Raw genomic sequence first — 20,093 nt, 5'->3', positions numbered from 1 at the left:
GTCACGTTTTGTTGTTTACAGAGAATAGGAATTTCATATTTCACTGAACTTGGTGATAATTGCACAAAAAAAAATCTGTGCTCCTCACAGACAATGTATGGGATAGCAGAGATACGGTTATGTAGGACATCTCCAGGCAACGATTTCACAATTTACAGTCAACTGTAAAATTAATCATTCCTAACAAAGCAACAAATACCAGAGAACCCAGGAGATGGAGAGTACACATACATTTATATACTATATTCTGGGGAATACAATTACCCCAATGAAGAACTGAGTCACTGATTTAATAAATAAAGAAAACTGCATGGACCAACAGGCCAAAATTGCTCTCATCACACTGGCAAACAGAACCCAACGTAAAAGAACTGGTCCAAACAGTTTGGCTTGTGCGCATTTCCATATCACCACTTAAACCTGTTTGGTTGATGGCGTACCACTGAAAGAAAGCACAGTGAAAGAAATTAGTCAAACAGCCACATTCATTCATGAAAGATGTGAATTCATTGTATTTTTGGCCATGCTAGGCTTCCTTACATGCCGTTTTGTCTTGCTCCATTGCAGTCAGAAGCCAGTACTTCTTCCGATCTTCATACGACCCTATAACACAAACAATGCAACATCAAATGTCTGTGGTATACAATGTTTACAGGTGGCTCAGTTGGTGCCAGTGTGAAGTCACTAAAACAAGAACCAGCACCAACACAGTAGGCCACTACACATCCCATTATCTTCAGTGGTTTCTGACCTCCTTTGCCAAGGGTTTGCCAAGTCCTGGCTCTAAGAGAGGGCGGTCTTCTTCGCCCAGGAACCAGTTGGTCCAGCGTCTGGTCACTTCCAGGGCGTGAGGTTTCCATCTCTACTTGCCTGTGTCGCCGGGATTTGGATGCCTGTGATCAACACGTAGGTCAACCACAAAAACCACTGCAAAATGTTTCAACAAAGGGTCATGAAATCTTAAACCTTGGGGGGGGGGGGGGGGGGGGGGGGGGGAGGGGAGGGGTAATTGATGTCATGGCAGCATTTACTCCGCAGGCTTTTGGAAAACGACATTGACACACACTGCTTCCTGCTGAGGAACTACGAGTCCTGGGGTAAACACTGCACTGCTCTCTAACTGAACACACCCATCACAAGTCTCCATTCACCCCACCGAGAGCCCGATTATAAAATAAGAGACCTGGAATATACGAGAGAATACGAACCTTCAACAGCTGCCCATATGATTTTGACTTTATGGATGCAAGCATGTCTGCTCTTTTGGAAGACTGGGAGAAATAAACATCGAGATGCACTGCAGTTTTTCACTGGGAGTTTTAAGAGTCATTCTGAAATGTAAAAGTGCTTTAACTGGCCAGGGTGGCTGGACTCACCTCAAGCTGCTCAGTACTTTTCTTGGCTTGCACATCATCTTTTGTCTTTGTTTTCTGTGTACAATATGGTTACACAAGAATCAAGTCACAATCACAAATGGTTCACACACACAGAACAAGTCAGCGAGTCCACCAGGGTCCACTCACTGTGGTCTTTTCCTGCCACTGTTGAAAGTCAAGCGTGCACTCCTGGAGTTGGCCAATCAAGTTGATCAGAGTCACGCTTACTGATGACGACATGGTCAAGCCCTTCTTGATACGCTCATAGTGCCCGTGCACATTTGCAATTTCCTGTATGAGCAAGCACATTGATAATTTTAACACAAAGTTAACTACATCAATATGTTTATATTGGCTAAAACTCCAGTTACTCAACAGATGCAAAAAACAAAATATTAAGCAAAAATCCCTTTAATACTGTCCCATGCGGATGCTCGGCATGCGTCATTATTTGTGGGTGATTTTCTTTCGTTCATGAAATAATGTCATTTTGGTGCACAAAAATGAAGCAGAGAAGCTGGGATGTTCCACAAAAAATAACGGAACTCGGCACCAACACTTCGCTATTAAAGTAAAAGAAGGACGCCACTCACTTCCAACGTATCCACGTTAATTAACTTTGGCACTCTGGACGGGGTCTCCTGGAACTCCTCGTTCACGCTCTTGTTGAAAAAACGGCGCTTTGCGTCAAACGTGAGCTGGACGTTAGAGAAAAAGACATTACGTCATGCCCGTTGATCATGGTTTTCCACGTTAGGCCACAGACGTGAACAGTAGCGTGTTATAGCACATCAGAGCAAGACAAGCAAGATGAGGAGGAAAGGGATGTAAACCGGCTTGGGCATGGCGGCGTACAGGAAGGCCCTCTCAGAAACCAGCTTCTGATAGACGTAAACTACGTCCAAGTGTTGACAGCCAGTAGCATCCGATAGAAACTGCTGCACATGCACCCAATCCTTTAGAGCGATCCTGACCTACGAGAGGAGTGGAGACAAATGTATGTGTGAGACAGAGGAGTGTGTGACAAATGGATGCGCATGCAAAGGAGACTTGGAGTACAGATGAACCATCAGGTTTGGGCACCTTCTCCCTGGGCCAGACGAGCTGAGTATGGTAGAGACCATAGATCATATACAGTGCCCCGGTTCTGATCTGAAAGTTGTACGGTGGCAGAAAGTAATTGTACACTGTGGCAAAGGCAATTCGGCTGAAGGACCGCTTCTCATGGCGCGTGGCATAGCCACTAGAGGCAGAAAAATGAAAAACACAAACAGTAATTAGCAGGAATTTAGATTCACACTGTTGGGGTGAACATGGTTTTACTTTTAAGTGCACCTAAACAGAAGTATAGAAGTGTAGTAATGTTTTGAAGTATTTGAAAGAAACGCAGGTGTTGCACTCTTGGCCAAATCAATGTAAAAACACATCAAGGTTGCACTAGTCTGCAACGCATACCTGGAACTACACACCCATGCTGTTGGCTAATGTAACACTGATCATTTCACCGTGTTAAATTACATTCGTATGAATTTTAAAACATTGCGATAATCTCCACACACAGGGCAATCCTTCCTGTTAGAGTGGTACAGGCCGAGGTTTAATAAAGCCTTACTAGAACACGCTGGAGAAGTTCATGCTTTTCCATACGGCGGCAAATTCTTCATATCGTACCGACTTCGTTTGTTGGAAACGGCCTAGCAAATCCTCGCAGTCGGTTTTAAAAGGAATCCAGTAGAAGTCACACGTATTTGCAGCGGCTAAACAGAAATGAATAGTGTGAAAACAAGTGCTACAGGCCGGTGTTACACCAGATTTGTGACCACAGGGGGCGCTATGTCGCAGTTTCTATTCTCAGGCACGGGATGGACAGGTGAGCCGTTTAATTAACTGGGGTCACCAATTCTGACGGCAGCCATCAGAATATATGTGACCCCACTGAATCTCCAGGTAACAATAGTACACCGTGACTCCACAATAACAGAAAACAATGAAAAAATAACCCTAACGTTTTATTAGTCTATATTTAAACATTTTATCCAAATGTTTAGAATTACCATTCGTAATGACGGCATCTTACAGAGCTTGCTTACGATGAAGCTTGAAACTGCGAAATAGCGCCCCCTGTGGTCACAAAACTCGACGGCCACAGAATCTGGTAGAACACGTTACAGGATGAGACGCGCTGCGGGCAGCTTACCTTTCGGCATGGTGGCAGCAAACGTCGGCGACAAGTATCCAAGCTCGAACACTAGAGACCGGGAGGACTCACTGTGTTACCCTAAATAACGACACGAGGGAATCAACGATCGTGTTCTCAGTTAATCTCCTAAATAAGCACTGCCTGGTTAACACTCACTGCTTCATTAAGCACACCCGCCTCACAGGTGCCGTTTATAAGTGTACAATCAGAGTAGGCAGCTCTTCTGTTGCTTTTCAGGTTGATGACTGTCCCATTCATCACTAGCGGTTCTGAGCACAGCACCACTGCCCATATTTTGCTTGGTTCTGGCATATTGCGGCTGCTGACCCGTATGCACAGGTTTTCCAGGGATTTTTGTTTCATGGCTGCTTGGTTAAGCCACATTACTCAAGGATTTTCAACCAACAACGTCGGTAGAAGGCTAACTCAACCTGTGAAAGACAGCAGTTGGACTACGTGGTTTCTATACTACCAAGGTAGGAATTTCAGATTTTTCAGCTAGTAGATTGCAAAAACAAATATCTTAACAATTAATTGATGTACGTAGAAAGAGAAAGAACTAGGTTACAGCACCCATTAAATTCAATTAAGTCGACTAATTGAGTCTTGCCACAAGAGTCTGGTCCACAATTGTCCTTTATTATGCAATAAACAATACGTTTAGTGTTAAGGAAATACAGGTGTACAGACGGCAGAAATAAATGAACAGCTGATTACAATAGGACAACAAAGAATAAGTTAATCCTACTGTAAAATAAGATAAAAGGTCATAATATTTGCATGACATTGTCAAGTCTATACAAGGTGACACTTATGAAAGAGCATGAGCAAAACAAATATTACCTCGGTTTATGCCTAAGCATTAATGTTTCGTATGCCATTAAATGTTTGAAAATTGAATAACTGATACATCGGCTTGGCATGATCACTCTACAACACGCTTTATAAGCATATTAAAATCTATTGGACAAGCATGAATTAATTCTAAGCATCTATTATGAAGATACATGAACAAGAAAAAAAAAATGACTGCTAAAAATATAAAAATCTATCGCATAATTAAATTCTACATGTTTCAACCTCTTTGAGATAAAAACATTGACTTGGACATTTGCACTTTGCCAAAAATGTCAATCTCAATTCTTTCGAATTCCCTTTTGCACATCTTAAGGACTTTCAAAGCTTCCTTTACAATTCATTTGTGCCGATCCACAATAAACTGCTGATCTGTGTCCAAAGCAATGAGAATGAATGAGTATTCACCATTAAACCTGGATAAAACACACTTCATTCTTAAATGTAACCACTTACAACAAAAGTGACAGATGAGAAAAGCAACTTGAACAAATAATTTTTTTTGTTAAAAGTACATTTTTGTAAAAATGGTTTTGTATATTGCATGAACTGCTGGTATTCTGTCTTAAGAAAATAGATCATTGTGCGACTTTAGCTACAATACACAATGCTTTGGGAAGGAGGTCACACAAAAGCAGGGGGGGTTCTGGAGCGACAAGAAGGGCTCCAGAGGGGTGAGACGAGTGAATACCTGTGTAGAGGGGAGTGTGCGTTTGCATTAAGGCTCTTTCTCTTGGTCACACTGGAGACCACCACTGCAGTAAATTTACACTCCTATGTCTCCACTTGAACAGAAAACTACTCTAATACTTCATCAGGATTTTCTAGAAGGGACGTCCACTGAGAACTATGGAACATTTGAGTCAGTTAGAAGACATTTAAAATAAAAATAAAAAAATCTACGAAAATATACACAAGGAGCGGTTGGGGTTGAGGAGTAGATGGGAGCAGAGTTGTGGTTCTAGTTGGGGGGGGGGGAGCAGTGTGCAGTATTGCAAAAGCAGAACACGGCTCAGTTAACTTGGTCCAGAGCGCGCAGCAGTTCTTCCCCATGCAGCAGGGCGTGCCGGTCCTGAACGGGAGCGTTGACCTCGCAGTCGTAGCGCGTCAGCTCGGGCAGTCCCCTGCTGCTCTCAAACGAGCTGCACAGCAAACGACTCGCCACCTCTTTGGAGAAAACGGACAACAGCTTATTATGTACAAGTTTAAGGAAGTGTGAGGTCTCATCGTGACGATGCAGGTGATCTACATCGTTTTCAGCAGCAGGAGGTGCGTGTTGCGTACGTACCAGATGGCAGTATTAGAATGGTCTTGTTCCCTCCAAGCAAGCTTGAGCCTTTAACCTCGAGTACCTTTGCTCTCTTTCCTGGCTCTATAGCTTCATCTACAGACTTGAGTAACGCTCCCTGGAGGAAAACGAGACCAACAACAAACATGGAAATATTAAGAGCTGCATTCAAGTATTTACACATTCAACGCATGTGATCTGAATCATAAGTTCAACGTTGTTTTAGATGTTATCACAACCAAGGCTGCAGTACATGACTGAACAATAGACATGTGACTAACAAATACTCTATTGTGCAGGTCCTAAATACACTAGTAACCCTGAGTGACTTCTTACAGAGACACAGAGCTAAAGACTCACCAGCTCGACAGCCTGAGACAGCGTGGTGACCTCCTCAAGTTTCCTCTTTCGCTGGGCATTCTGGATGGCTAAAACCTTCGGAGAGAGCTCCACTCTGAAAAGATAAAAAAAAAAAAAAACAACCCATAAACATGTGCCTCAAACATGTGCCTGGATCAGGTCTGTAGTGCGAGGGCAAGAGCGTTACCTGCTGGTTAGAGACACGCCCCCCTGAGGGGTGTGAGGGCGGGCAGGGGAGGCATCACGGCTCCGGCTGCCGCTGAAGGGCGAGACGGGGGCGCTTCGCACCTCCTGCAGCATGTGCAGTGGTGACGGGATGCGGGAAGCAGGCTCCTGCTTTAGTGAGCTGCAGGAGCTGGACGCTGGAGACAGGGGGGTGGGCAGAGGCTGGAACAGAGTGTTGACGTCCGACACGGCGGGGCTGGGAGTCAGCGAGTCCAGCGGAGAGGGAACGTGCAGCTGGAAGTCGTCGTCCATTGGAATATATGGAGCAAGCATCTCCAGGTCGAGATCACCCATATCCTTAAACGCAGAAGATGAAATCAGATTAAATGGTTAAGATAAAATGTGAACAAATACGACATTCGACATGCTCAACGTCGGTCGGTCGGTCTTACTTGGGTTCTGTATGTGGTCTTGGCCTCTGGGTCAATGGCAAACAGTTTCTCAACCAGATCCAGTTTGAAATCGGAATTAATGTCCGAATCCACCTGGAAACAGTAATCCATGGGGCTGTTGGGCTGAGAGAGAGAGAGAGGGAGAAAGCACTTTAGCACCTGACTAAGTCCTCAAGACAAATCTTCGGAGCAGCATAACTAAGAACGGTCTTGTGGGTAAGCCTAGGAAAAGGTATACAGTAGAAGTGTGTACCTCTGAGGAGCTGGACCCAGTGCTGGAACTAGGAGGAGTGTTTGCTGTGTCTGGGGTGCTGGAAGAAGAAGGAAATGAGAAGTCCTCTCCACTGGGCTCTAGTTTGGCCAGAGCTGGAGGCGTCTCGCTGGGAGCCAATGGAGACAGAGGCAGTTTTTCACTGGTGGAGGGTAGCATGACATCATTATAGAGGGGCACCTCCTTCAGTAGATGCATCTCAGAGTCTAGAGACAAAGTAAAGAGACAAGGAAAAGTAGTTAAGTTTCTAGGTCCACCCACCAATCACCTTTTTAATAGCATTTAATTCAAGAAGATTTGAGAGTGAGTTTAGTATTTTGTGCTTTCTATACCAAGTTAACGTCTTGTTTCTTCAACCTGTATATATCTACCAAGATAATTCTTAAATGAATCATTTACTACAAGATTTATGGGAATATAATATTTCAAGGTCATATCAAGGTAAAGGTCTAGACACATCACACAAGTACTACAGGTCCAATACTTCCACCATTGCTGAACCTGCTGAGCATGCACAAGTGCTCTCTGAATATGTGTGTGTGGCGGAAGGTGAGCACTGCTGAGAGGTTCTGACCTGTGCAGGTGAAGTCCAGGGAGATGATGGTATCTCCAGGAGCAGGGGCCAGCACAGTCAGAGCTTCAGGCTCCGCCTTCAGCTTCTCATAGAGGATTTCGGCACTCTCCTCCGAGCACGGCGACATCTCCCGTTTGAAGAGCTTCGTCACGTCCATATCCATTTCCACGTCTGAGCTTTCCGGCTTCTCCTCTTTCTCCTCCTTTTCCTCCTTCTCCTCCTCTCCCTTCTCCTTCACCACCACCTCCTCAACCGCCTCCGTCTCGGCCTCTGTCTGTTGCAAGGAGAGGACCATATCCCCCTCCATGATGCCGCTGCAGGACACATCATCCGTCAGGTCCTAACGCTACTACGCCACAAGGCATACATGACTCTGCATACACGCTAGGCATTTCAGACAGAATGGGAGGTAATATCATACCTGAGTACGTAGTTGACGCACACAATGCACTGTGGCTGGGAGTTCTTGGGGTTGTAGATGACGGTGGCTTGGGTTTCGACCCACACGTACCCACCCTTCTTAGCCAGCATTCGGTACTGGCTCGAGGTGACCTGGCCCTTCGCAAACACTGATGAAGCACAAGGAATAATCAAGTTACACATGATTTCTGAGATGACGTGTAGTTTCACCACTGGCAGTATAGCACAGCAGGTCATTGCAGAAGTCATCACTACCAGATAAGACAGTCTTTGTAAGGTCTATACGAGTGACTTAAGGGCACTTACAGTTGTGGTGAGTCTTGGTGAGATGGTCAGAGTCCAGAGCATGGTAATACTCGTACACAGATCTGTTCAGCAGATCATTGGGCTCATGGCCCATCAGCTCTGTGATTCTAAAAGAATGAGTATAAATGAGCATACATCAAGTACAGGCTTAAGTCTTCATTACTATTAAATTCATAGAGACTTGCTAGCTAGAATTAAGTACATTTACATTTACATTTATGGAATTTGGCAGACGCCCTTATCCAGAGCGACTTACATTTTTATCTCATTTTTATACAAGTGAGCAATTGAGGGTTAGGTGCCTTGCTCAGGGGCACCTCAGTCATGGCCTCAGGTCTGGGGAACGAACCCACGACCCTCCGGTCACAAGACCAGTTCCCTAACCACCAGGCCATGACTGCCGTAGATGTAGAAATGTCTGATGCCTATTTAATGAATATTATGTTAAAGATTTTATGTGCAAAGTGCTTAAAAAAAATTTTCAACATGTGCAATATACTAATTGTCTAATCATCATTGCAATGGTTAGACATTTACACCACTAGGTGGTGATAATGCTGTGTTAATAGAGTTAAAACATTTTTATAAAACTGTATACGTTAGATGAGCACATTTGTATTTGACTCAAACTACATTGTTTACAGCCTTCAGAGTAACAGTGACTAGAGGGGAAATACAAATATTTAAATGCGAGTTAAAAGGGGAAGTGTGTAGCTCTGTAGTGGAACATGGCCCTAGAGGCCAACGCCATGGGAGGATTCAGAAAATGCCAGAAGTGGGACTCAATTAGGCCGTGTTAAAATAAACCCTGTCCTTACCTTTCGTCACAGTATGAAAACTTCATGTCCAGAGTATGGCGACTGAGGAAGGTTTTGCTATCCAAAGGCACCTCGATGTTCGAGGGGTGAGGAATGGGCTCACATATCAGGACCAGATAGGTGAGGGGCGGCTCTTTGAAGCTACCGTCTCCCGAACTCTCACCGTGCTCCTGCACACGCACGTGCCCCATGCAGTGGAGAACCTACAATACAGAAGAATATGGCTGAAGCAATACCATAGTAAACCATGTATAAGACAACTGAAATGGGTTGAAACCGGTTCAGGAATATGAATACAAGTTGAGCTTCAAAAATATTTTTAATTAAGAAAAACACAAGAACATAATATAAATAATCTTCCCCAAGCTCTTGACTGAAGTGTGTAAGCAGGTGTTGATGTGTTAAAGGGACACATCTATCATGTTACATAACCAGCCAGACAACTTGCCAACACACAGCTCACTGGCTTGTGCTAAATGGCAAAAATGTGTTTATTTTTGTACACCGGGCAAATTGAGACATGCTAGATTAATAACAACAATAATAATGCTACTTCTGAATTCCTATCTGGTCACTAGGTTGTCCATCAAAAAAGATGGACAGTCACAGGTGGGATGGGGTGGTCATGTAGGACAGAAGGGAGTAAGCAGAGAACAAGACAGAGGTGGGAGGAGCCAAATAGCAGCTAGTGTTCAGAATACTGCAGTCAGGAGTGTAGCAGCTGTTTGTGAGTGTGCCATGTGTTACATCAGGGCATCATATTATAGGGGTCATCAAATAATCCCTTAGATACCATGGCAGTTGTGACCTTTTGAAAATGTCATTTGATAGCGCTCCTCCTCCAAGACCAGAACCTACAGGCAGTCCTTGCTCTGCAAACGATCTCGTTTTTGACATTACACTTTGTTTAAGATAAAAGGACGGCATGTACAATAACGCGTGTTTGTCAAAGCGTGAAATCTGAGGCTCACCTTCCACGTGGCCGACTTGATGTTGACTGTACGTCCTCTGCTTGTGAGTGTGCACTTCATACGCAGGAAGAAGCTGCGTTCCGTGTTCTGCTCCTTGGCTTTCTTGGACCCTATAAGAGGACAAACGCGGCCCTTAGCTAAAAATGTACTTAAAGCCAAATAATCCATTAGTGTTGTCAACCTTCAACTGGCTAACATTCACTAGTGTGTGCGAGGAAGCGAGCGGCTCACCTGTTCTGTGCACCAGCATCTCCCTCACCTCCTCGTGATCACAAGGATGTGCAAAGTCAAAAATGCTGTGACCAGTCAAATCGAACTGGGACATAAGAGACCGAGAGAGACAGAGTGATGCACTGCATGCATGACGCACAGAATCTGAAGACGGAGAGTCTGCAGGGGTCTGGCATGCTGGTTACCTGCGTGAGGCCCATGCACTTGCAGATATTTTCAGAGAGATAGACCATATCTCCGTCCTCTGAGAGCACCATGAGGAAGCCCTCCAGGGCCTTCAGGTAGAAGCTATTGAGTTGGCTCTCCAGTTCTGACTCTTCTTCATTCTCATCTATGCCACAAGAACAAAAATAACGCTCAGACTCCTTTTGCATCCGAAAGTAGGCGTTTCGCCAAGACAGTAGCCCTGTGCTAATAACCACAGCTGCTGTTCTTACATTAGGACACGATTACTATTCAGATAATTCATTAACATGTATTCAGCCCAGCTTAGATATATAAGGACATACACACTTTATTCATTAGAAACTTTGCACCTACCCTCACTGGCCACTTTATTTTAAACCTGTATTTTATAAATGTTCAGCTACAGAATACAGCCTTTCTATTGGCATGTAAAGTTTGCCTGCCAACGTGCTTTTGTCAATCTGTGGCATTATCTATTCTTCACTACACATTTCTGCTGACAATAATAAAAATTATTTAAAAATACACTCCACAAATTCCACTTCAATCATCTGACTGCTCATTTATCCTACCATCTGTAGCAAATTTACAAACTAGCAGAGCTTTTTTTTATTTTATTTAGAAACTAAATGATTAATCAGTAACGAACTGGTGTTAGGATTTTACAAACATTAGGATAATAATTCTCAAACTCTGAGGCTTTTTAAACAAATATTCTAATATTGGGACCATAAACCATTTCTAGCCATGTGTATCTAAAATGACACGGGTAACAATGCTTAACACAGGTAACACTGTCCATCAAACTGATTGTTTTGTTTGGGTCCTTTTCCCTGGACTGACCGGAGTTCAGAAGTTTTCTCATTCGCAGGTAGCTGATGGTGAGCCTCATGATGGAGGCCTTGTCCAGGTGGGAGCTGACATTGTGGGGCAGAGGCAGCTGGCGTGCTAGCTCGTAGAACACCTCAGACTCCTTGCCCCTGCGACATCGAGCAGCATCCCTGGACTTCTCCTTCCTGCGCTCCGAGCTCACCCTGGAGAGAGAACAGTGAGACGGGGAGAGTTAATCAGACACCACCTAAGAGAGCCTGGAACTCTGCACTGGACCAGGTTCCCCCCAGCTTGCCCAAGTGGAACGTTCGGTCCTGAACAGAATTAATGCTGTCCCAAATTAATCAATGCATTTTTAAACACACACAAGCTAATGGATTCAGTTATTTCTTTGTACATTGTTAGTTTGTTCTTATTTTACATTCACAATATGTTGTCTTCTTTTTTGTTATGAATAAGCAAAGGTTTCATAAACATTTCATAATAAAGGTTTAATTACAAACAATTCACCTTAAATTACTTATGATTTAGTGAACTGTTTTTATTTACTATGAAGGTCTATTTTATGTGGATAATCTGTGAAGGGCTCTCTCTCCCTCTCTCTCTCTTTCTAACCGTGTGAAACTGTTTCGACCAATCTGGTCAGCTAGGAAGTGGTTTCACTGTTCGTACGCCATACACATACGTCCAGACACACTAGAAGCCCTCACTAGAGGGACCCTTCTCTAAAATGTGCAGTTCAGACAGAAAACAGCCAATTTATGTGTGTCTTAGGATATTCCCAAAACTCTTTGCAGAACATGAATGAAAACTGAGTCTTCCAGGAGGTAACGGTGCTGTGGATGCACTTTGCTATGTAGTCATGTTTCGGCAGCATTCTCCTGCGTGCCTCTCTCTGACATTTGTCAACAGATAATATCACTGGTTTGTTTTGACTGGATATGTGAAAGGACGAGACCATTGCATTTGCATGAGGAGGGGTGAGCTACTCCAGTGAATTGAGTTTGGCTTCAATTGTTGCTTTGTTGACACATTACACCCCCCACCCACGGAAGTGGATTTTCATGCTGATATCCCAAAGTCCCGTTTTACTTGTCCCAGAAGGGTAATTGTTATTGTTAAAGCCTGCATGTTTCCTTCTGTTTGATGATTCTCATTTGCATACGCCTACGCCCTTTTGGCTACATACTGCAGCAAGGGATGGATAATTCTTGGTAAGGCCATAGATCAGTTGGGCAGGTGTGGCCACAGGTAAGTAAACGGTGACACACAGTAAAAGTGAAAGTCTTTAAACTAGATGCTACTTATCCCTACATATGGGCTGAAGCATGAATATTTCAAAATATCTGTATGAAACTCATTAAGGCTGAAAAATATGATGTGTACTTAATCTTAATAGCCTAATTATTCTGTGAACATGCAAAAAACAACACATAAAATGGCTAAAAATAGTGACCTGCACTGATGCAAATGCATGAATAGTTGTCCATGAATGTGAATTCATTTTGATTCTCTCTTAGGAAATCCAACCACTTCAGTATTTGAGGGGGAGACACTTTCACCAACTGCCTCACCATATTTCAGAAATTACACAACATGAAACTTGTGGGGGAAAAATATTTTACCCACCACTGACAAGAGATTTTAACTGGTCCCCATTAAACTCCACTAAACTGATGCCGTCTAAAAAGCACTGAAGCAAAATCTTTGTAATTAAGTTTTATTTAATTATGCTATATCTACAATATTTCTATACCCTACCGTGGCTTGCATCAAATATGTGCAAACAAAAACGCAGTTATATGTATTTTTTTATGCATTTCACTAGTTTTCTATTTTCATCATTAGCAAGGGACATAGGCTTTGGAAAAGCTCCCAGAATGAAGTATCTTCATAGGAGTAATGTCAGACTGGTTCTAGTGAAGAAGATAGACAAATGATGTTTACTTAAAAGCAGACCTCCAGCCCAGCCAGCATGAACAGTCTGTACTACCATGATTGGGTTGTCACTGCAGAGACAAAAAAGGTTCTCATTGCTTGTGCATCCTGGGTCTAGCGAGGTCATGCAGTCTTGCTGCTGGTATTTTACAGAAGATTAGCTGGAAGAGTAGCTAGTTCACCACAATGTGTGATTGCATCACTTCTGCGGTGTGAAATTATGCCAGAGCGATTTCTTGTCGTGTATATTGGCAGAATTCTAGATGTTGACATTTTGTGGATCTATGCATTAGCCTAGGCTTTACAGTTAACGGACTACAGTACATCGGTACATGCAACTGTGTTTAGAACACATTTATGAACTGAATGGAGAAATAACTGTGGGGGAGGACACTTCTAAACTCTGGGGAAGTAATCCACCATGTTCTGAGAAATCTTCTGTTTTCAAAAACAGCTCCTGCTTTCACACACATGGTGAGCTCCACTGAGTACACTGTATACATTAGGGAAAGCTGCAAAAGGTTAATTACTTATTTATATGTAGTTACTATGTTTGAGTTTAAACCAAAGTGTTTCCCATTCATATAATTAGGAGCTACAATTTTTTGGTGATTAATAATTATATAGCATTGCAACTTCTGCTTCATCAAACTCGTTTAACAATTGCTCGATTCACAAACACATCTGCACACATCTTGGAATACAGGTCATGTGAAACATATGGATACCATTATACAAATGCAAAAACTAAAGAATACAAAGTGATGGACAGAATGAGAAAATGGAGCTCAGTGATGTCAAGCTCACCGATCAAGCTGTGGGGATTACAGTGCCGTCACCTGTCTAGGTTTGCGCTCATTATTCACAACGCTGCAGTCCGTTTTCAAACCCATTCAGTTAATCGTCAAAACAGACGCTTTGTATTTCAGGTTACAAACTGAACGTGAAGCTGGTACCTAGAGCTGGGCGATATGGCCCTCCAAAAAAATCTTCGATTAATTTTTTTTAAATCCGATTTTCGATTTTAATAGATTTATTTTCCTCTACTAAAAAACTACAGATGATAAAGGAATGGTAAAAAAAAGTTTTAATTTATTTTTCACTTAAATTTCCCCTTTGGGGTTAAAGTGCAAGCAGAAACAAATTGTAAACAAGTGAGAACATTCAGTAACTTTTAGAAGGTTTTCTCCAACATACTTTAAGCATTGACACAATGCAACCTCAAACTTAAAATAAATAAATAAAACACACCCTCAAAAAATAAATAGATATAAATAATTTGGTGCCCTTTAATAAAATGGAAAACAAATACAATTGAACAATTCTTGCATGTTGTACTGACAGTCACGCTGTCTACATTCTGATTAAGAACAGGGCTCCCCTCACTTTAGCCTAAATTCCAGCACTTTTCAAACCTGAAACACAATGTAACATTAAAATTCGTCAGGTAGATGTTCCTTCCACTGTTTCTTTATACTACCACAGTTTATACTTTATACTACAATAGTTGCCAGGTTCGCGTTTTCACGCCAAATTGGGCTTGTTTGGAAAATCCAGCCGCGGGTAAAAATTATGGGGTCGCGGGGTGCGGTTTTTTGGTCTACTTTTGAGTTGGGCTACCGCAGGAGTTACAAGTCAACACTAATAATGGATCGCGATATAATACTTAATTTGTCTCCATTTTACACACTCGCGAGGTGCCCGGAGCCGCGCGCTACGGTCACTCGCGAAAGTATAATCCATTGAAGCGGGTTCGGTGACCGAGGCAGAAACTGCTTAATCCAAAATATCCCGCGGAGGGAAACTTTATTGACAGCGCAACTGAATAGCACTCTTCGCTCTCTCCCTCTATCGGTTTCAAACACCTTACAGCGAGGACTTGTTTGGTCTACATCTGACGCCGCAAAACCGAACCAACTCCAGATCACGGAGCTAGTTGCTCTTTTCTTGGACACAAGTTCCGCCGTCATGTTTGTGTGTGTGTGTTTTGAGGGTGGATGGGTGGGAGGTGCTAAACTCACTGAACTACGGGAGCCCACAGTGCAGCGTCGGTGGTGAAAATTAAATCTCAGAAAATCGATTTTCTTAAAAACACATCGTCCTTAACTGTAAATTCGAATTAATAGATAATATCGATTAATCGCCCAGCTCTACTGGTACCTGTACAACCTGTTTAAGACACTGCCCCATTACGGTATAACAACAGGGCTGCAGCTGACTTACTGTAACAGAATTTCAATCACAACACTAAAAGGAAGACTTCAATAGAGAGCAAAAACGAGGACAGGAGAGAGATGCAGCATTCAACACAGCATGAAGCTCTGCTGAGTGTTATGTAACACACACTAAACGTGTAGATAAGTAATTAAGGTAATTAATAAAAATTATTCAACAAATTAAGCAAAGAACAGAAGTCATGGTTGCAAGTAGCAAAGTACTCCCTCTCCTTGGTATTTCACACAAAAGGTAAAACAAGTAATATTAAACTGCTTCGTTCAGGCTTCAAGCAGGACACAGAATATTTAAACAGTCATTATAAATTATATAGCTCTTGCCAAAAGAATGGCTGCCTCACTGACACCCAAATCCAGAAACAAGAAAACCGTACTTGTTTGATAAAACAATGACATAGCAGGATGTCAACTGCATGCAAGAAAAAGGAAGGAAAGTCCATCAACGCTGCCAACTGGCTGCCAGGAAGACAAAACCATCTTGAAAAAGGCCAAATTACCAAAAAAAAAAAAACAAACAAAGATGAATGACCCTAAAAAAAGGCATCGTATTGCACATAAACAAGAGGACTGAGGCAACTGTAGAGTCACTGATTAGGACCTGCAACTTGCACACATAAGAAATGTGCATTACCACAAACTCTGGGAAACTAGAAGGGCCCTTTTTAGGAGAGGTTTTAGTAGTCTATTTAGGGTTTCTCCCCTGGGGGCTGTGCTGACTCCAAGGGGCACATATGAACACTGAAGGGTGCAGAGACAAATGAACAAACAGACAACAACCTAATTTACCATACAGCTGCTTTCTTTAGAAGCTCTTAAAACAGCAATAATAATAATATTATAATAATAACAATTAATAGCAATTTTTCAATGCATAATGTCAAAATTAGGTGGTCAGCCTCATGAGATGTGGACAGGACTGGAAAATACAACACATGGGTTTAAACCCAACAGTCCAGAAAAATTAAGTGATTGCCATTTACAGCTTGAGACTTGTTGATATTGCAATAGGCTACATAGGGAGAAAGAGCTTAACTGTGTGTATCTCTTGGCTGCCTTATGTTAATTGTTCATAACATTGATACTTACGACCTTTTTATTTATATAATGAACACTTAGGTGAATTGACAAAGATTAGTACAGTTTTTTACATAGTTACATAAATCCCTTAGGAAACAATGGTTGAATCACACAAACGAGTGTGAATTCACAGAATGCACAGTACTGTGAAAGACATATCTGTGTATACTTTGCTGCTGATCCATTTATTCTGGATTGGAATCAGTAACAATACTGCCATTATTAAATGGATTTCTTCCAGACTGTCACCGTCATTATAAATTGTAACACTGCAATTATATAACATCTATAACCTTCACAAGCCTAAAAATGTTAGTGTTTGTTCATCTCCACTATGATATATTGGCTTCTACTGTACATGCTATTTTTTCCAGGAATTGCATATTATTTGCATATTCACACTAAGAGAGTGAGGACATGAACTCTCCATAGTTATTGCATGAACTCTCCACTGTTATTGCATCAGCCATCAGACATTTTGGCCGTTACCCTGTTGCCTAAATCCAGATTAGCAAAATGTAAAATTATGTTTAGCTACTAATTTGTCCTTTTGAATGAGAGATTAACTAAATCTATGTTTCAATTTTAGCAATCCAACTGTGCCTTTCGGCATGTTTTGCCAGTTAGGAAGCACAAAATCTCAGTATGCGAAATGTTATGCCATTTATAAATTAGTCTTTTTCCACCAAATGGGGATTCATAACCATTTCTGGGTTTGTGTCCATATACAGAACAGAAGCAAGATCAATTTTAAGAGCAAAAAATGCACAACAGACCATGTGCCATTTTCATAACAACCTCTTGTGTATCTGCTCCAAACAGATCTTACTTTCTATCAGAAGATTCTTATCATGGTGTTTTGACTAAGACACACCATACAAAATGTAGTTATCTGTCAAAAGAAAACTACCTTGCATTATTGAACAAATCTAAAGTAGCCCATCAAAAATGCAAAGTGACAGCCTAGGATTTAACCCAACACAAAGAAATAATATTACAAAAAAGGTAAACATTTTATACACATTTATTTTGGCTTTTTCAAAATAAATTGAATAGTACAACATGACAATCAGGTGATTGGTGGCATAAATCAACACCATATTCTATGCCAATAACAAAAACTATTTTAAGCACAGTGGATTGATCAATTAGAAGTTAGAAAGTGAAGAAAGTCATATTGGAGATTTAGGCTAAGTGGTTTGTGAGAACTACTTAGCTAAGTCATTGAGACGACTGATTAAAAGACTTAGCCTGTATATCCTCTCTAATCTCTCACACAAAAATAACATAGCCAAACATACAATTGTGAGAGTGACGGACAACAACTTCACTGACAAACATCTTGTAAATGCTTGCAACAGACTAAAGCAGGAAATCCCACTGACGTCAAAACTCGGGGTGAGTAAGACAGAAGGAAAAGAGCGAGAGCACCAACATCTGATAATCAAGATGCGCATTTATCTACCCAAATGTAGATCCAAGTCCAGATAAAGATGTTTGTCTGCCAGACAAAAATACAGAAACTCTGCAAAATGATCAAATCTGCAAAATTCATTTGTGTTCCCTTCAATAACGGGCAGTTACATTTCGGTACGCATACATTGTCGTGAGTGTATACAGTTAACTTTTAAACGCGGTTACATATATAATCCAAATGACCATCATATTTTGTCCAGCTTGTCATTTCTAACCAAACTATCTTTCACTTTTACTGAACGTCCTTACTAAAGTATGAGTAAACAAATAACTTGTTACCACATCTGTGTGGTTCTTCATCAGCCTCTTACCCAAACAATGCAAAAAAATACTGAAACTAGACAATTTATCCAAACAACCGGCTCCGGACACGTCAAGCAATACTATAATTTCAAGAGGATACACAGAAGACACACAGAAATAAATGCTAGGCAAATGTTACTCCACACCTGGTCGTGCCACGCTGACATGGGTTAGCTAGCTGGCTAGATCAAAGCACACGGTTAAAACGACTCTCGGTTAAAACCGTTATAAGAAGTCCTCAACACAAATCACCTGTATAGTTATACTAGCATAGGGAGTCAAATAAAGGGGAGTTTACTAGCTAGTTACCTAACGTCATCTAGTTAGCCTATCTTGCTAATCAGGTAAAATCATATGAACAGCTTTCCCGTTTAGCTAGCTCGCGTGTTAACTATCCAGTAAACATTTTATATAAAAAACCGTAATCTGAAATATGTTCTAATCGGATAGAGATTTCATATATTCTTGTCTTGTTTGAAAACTTGCTATTTGCTTCAAAGACCCCAAGCACAAAATGGCGACCCAGCTAGCGCGACGGCTAACCGCGAAACGTTGTCCGTTAGCACGAGCTCGATAGCGCGAGCGACCGTCCAGTTTGCAGACAGCGCGCACCGAGTGCACGCGGGCAGCCTCGCGCTAAAATAACGACACAGAGGTGCGCACTGTACCTTTTCTTTTCCGTGACAACACCAGTATCCATTCCTGGGTGAAACCTCTCAGTGCGTAAGGGTCTCCCAAACCACCACCGCGACAAAACAGCAGCTAGGACTGCTAGCTAGCTAACGTTAGTCCACAGATCCGAGAAAATGAAGGACGTGGCCAAGCGTCTTCACAATATCGCCGATAACTCTTAAGAAAACGTCGCAATAATGTTAACAATAACACGTTCTTGTTCTTTTTTTCTTCTTCTCCCCGAAACAATCGAATCTGGGAGGTCGACCCTCTAAGATAAATAAGTGAAGGTCAAAACATTTGTATTCCCCCAGCAGGTTATACTCGGCACAAAGAGTTAACGTGCGCTTCTTTCTGTGTGGCTCGCTACAACATTCTATGCGGGCTCGTTCACGACCACGGGGACGCGCAATCACATGCCTCACTGGCACAGACACGCCGGGTCCGGTCACAAACGTCATGGCACAAAAACACTATTCTTTAGGTTCTCTTGTAAAGATGAAAACCTGGAAGTATATATAGATTATATAGATATGATAATATTATATTGTGGATAATATACACGGTATTGTATGGCATTAACTAATTAAATATATTAGGTCACGAATTATATTAACAAAAGCTTTTAAATGACCCAGATATCCCAGATATGTAGCTTGTCGTGTTTTGACAAACGTCACTACTTAGGTAAATACTTTATGTCTTGCCCTACCAGTTTAATAAATCATCCACAATCCTTTATTTATAACTTTATTTATCACCACTGCTGCATAATCTGCGCTGGGATTCCCAAAACATCATTTGTAAATGCTAGACTCAGTATAATATAATCTTAGTCTCTCTCTTTCTTCTCTCTCTCTTTCCATCTCTCTCTCTCTATCATATTTAATATGATTTTGAGTAACCATTACACAGCAAAAGAGGTTTGAAGATTCTTATTCATGTTAACTACAGTATTAAACTAATGCTACTTTTTTGGGTGATGTTTCCCCATCCTTGTAAATGTAAAATACAACTGTAAGGGGAAGGTATACATTGATAATGCAACCTGCTCATTTCATTGTTTATCAAGGTAATAAAAGGCTACAG

General features: G+C 41.8%; 2 protein-coding genes across 2 annotated transcripts; both read right to left on the bottom strand.

The window, feature by feature from the left end:
* Positions 1-217: 217 nt before the first annotated feature.
* Positions 218-3,721, bottom strand: snapc1a (small nuclear RNA activating complex, polypeptide 1a). Its single transcript, XM_077016898.1, has 11 exons — positions 3,574-3,721; positions 2,989-3,133; positions 2,460-2,619; positions 2,210-2,350; positions 1,970-2,074; positions 1,524-1,667; positions 1,377-1,430; positions 1,209-1,271; positions 752-893; positions 541-603; positions 218-442 (listed from the first exon to the last, which is right to left on the bottom strand). Exons 1-11 carry the CDS (start codon positions 3,581-3,583, stop codon positions 408-410), a joined length of 1,062 nt encoding a protein of 353 aa, XP_076873013.1. The 5' UTR covers positions 3,584-3,721; the 3' UTR covers positions 218-407.
* Positions 3,722-4,194: 473 nt separating this feature from the next.
* Positions 4,195-19,386, bottom strand: hif1ab (hypoxia inducible factor 1 subunit alpha b). The gene is made up of 15 exons (XM_077016896.1): positions 19,001-19,386; positions 11,317-11,507; positions 10,473-10,618; positions 10,288-10,372; positions 10,057-10,166; positions 9,086-9,288; positions 8,268-8,374; positions 7,963-8,110; positions 7,542-7,855; positions 6,950-7,173; positions 6,697-6,819; positions 6,267-6,601; positions 6,080-6,173; positions 5,720-5,837; positions 4,195-5,598 (listed from the first exon to the last, which is right to left on the bottom strand). The coding sequence occupies exons 1-15, from the start codon at positions 19,030-19,032 to the stop codon at positions 5,444-5,446; spliced, it is 2,385 nt and encodes a 794-aa protein (XP_076873011.1). The 5' UTR covers positions 19,033-19,386; the 3' UTR covers positions 4,195-5,443.
* Between the last annotated feature and the right edge of the window lie 707 nt (positions 19,387-20,093).

The sequence above is a fragment of the Brachyhypopomus gauderio genome, chromosome 9 (assembly GCF_052324685.1).
Source record: "Brachyhypopomus gauderio isolate BG-103 chromosome 9, BGAUD_0.2, whole genome shotgun sequence".
Lineage (NCBI taxonomy): Eukaryota > Metazoa > Chordata > Actinopteri > Gymnotiformes > Hypopomidae > Brachyhypopomus > Brachyhypopomus gauderio.
This window is presented reverse-complemented; position numbering and strand designations above follow the sequence as displayed.

Bases quoted from the DNA above. Each gene is read 5' to 3' on its own strand.
- snapc1a (XM_077016898.1), bottom strand. The intron at 2,620-2,988 runs GTAAGGCTTTAT...TTCTGCCTCTAG, and splicing joins AACTTCTCCAGCGTGTTCTA to TGGCTATGCCACGCGCCATG. The intron at 443-540 runs GTAAGGAAGCCT...GCTTTCTTTCAG, and splicing joins GGAGCAAGACAAAACGGCAT to TGGTACGCCATCAACCAAAC.
- hif1ab (XM_077016896.1), bottom strand. From the start codon at position 19,032: ATGGATACTGGTGTTGTCACGGAAAAGAAAAG. The intron at 10,167-10,287 runs GTGAGCCGCTCG...GTCCTCTTATAG, and splicing joins GATGCTGGTGCACAGAACAG to GGTCCAAGAAAGCCAAGGAG. The intron at 9,289-10,056 runs GTGAGCCTCAGA...TCTGTATTGTAG, and splicing joins TCAAGTCGGCCACGTGGAAG to GTTCTCCACTGCATGGGGCA.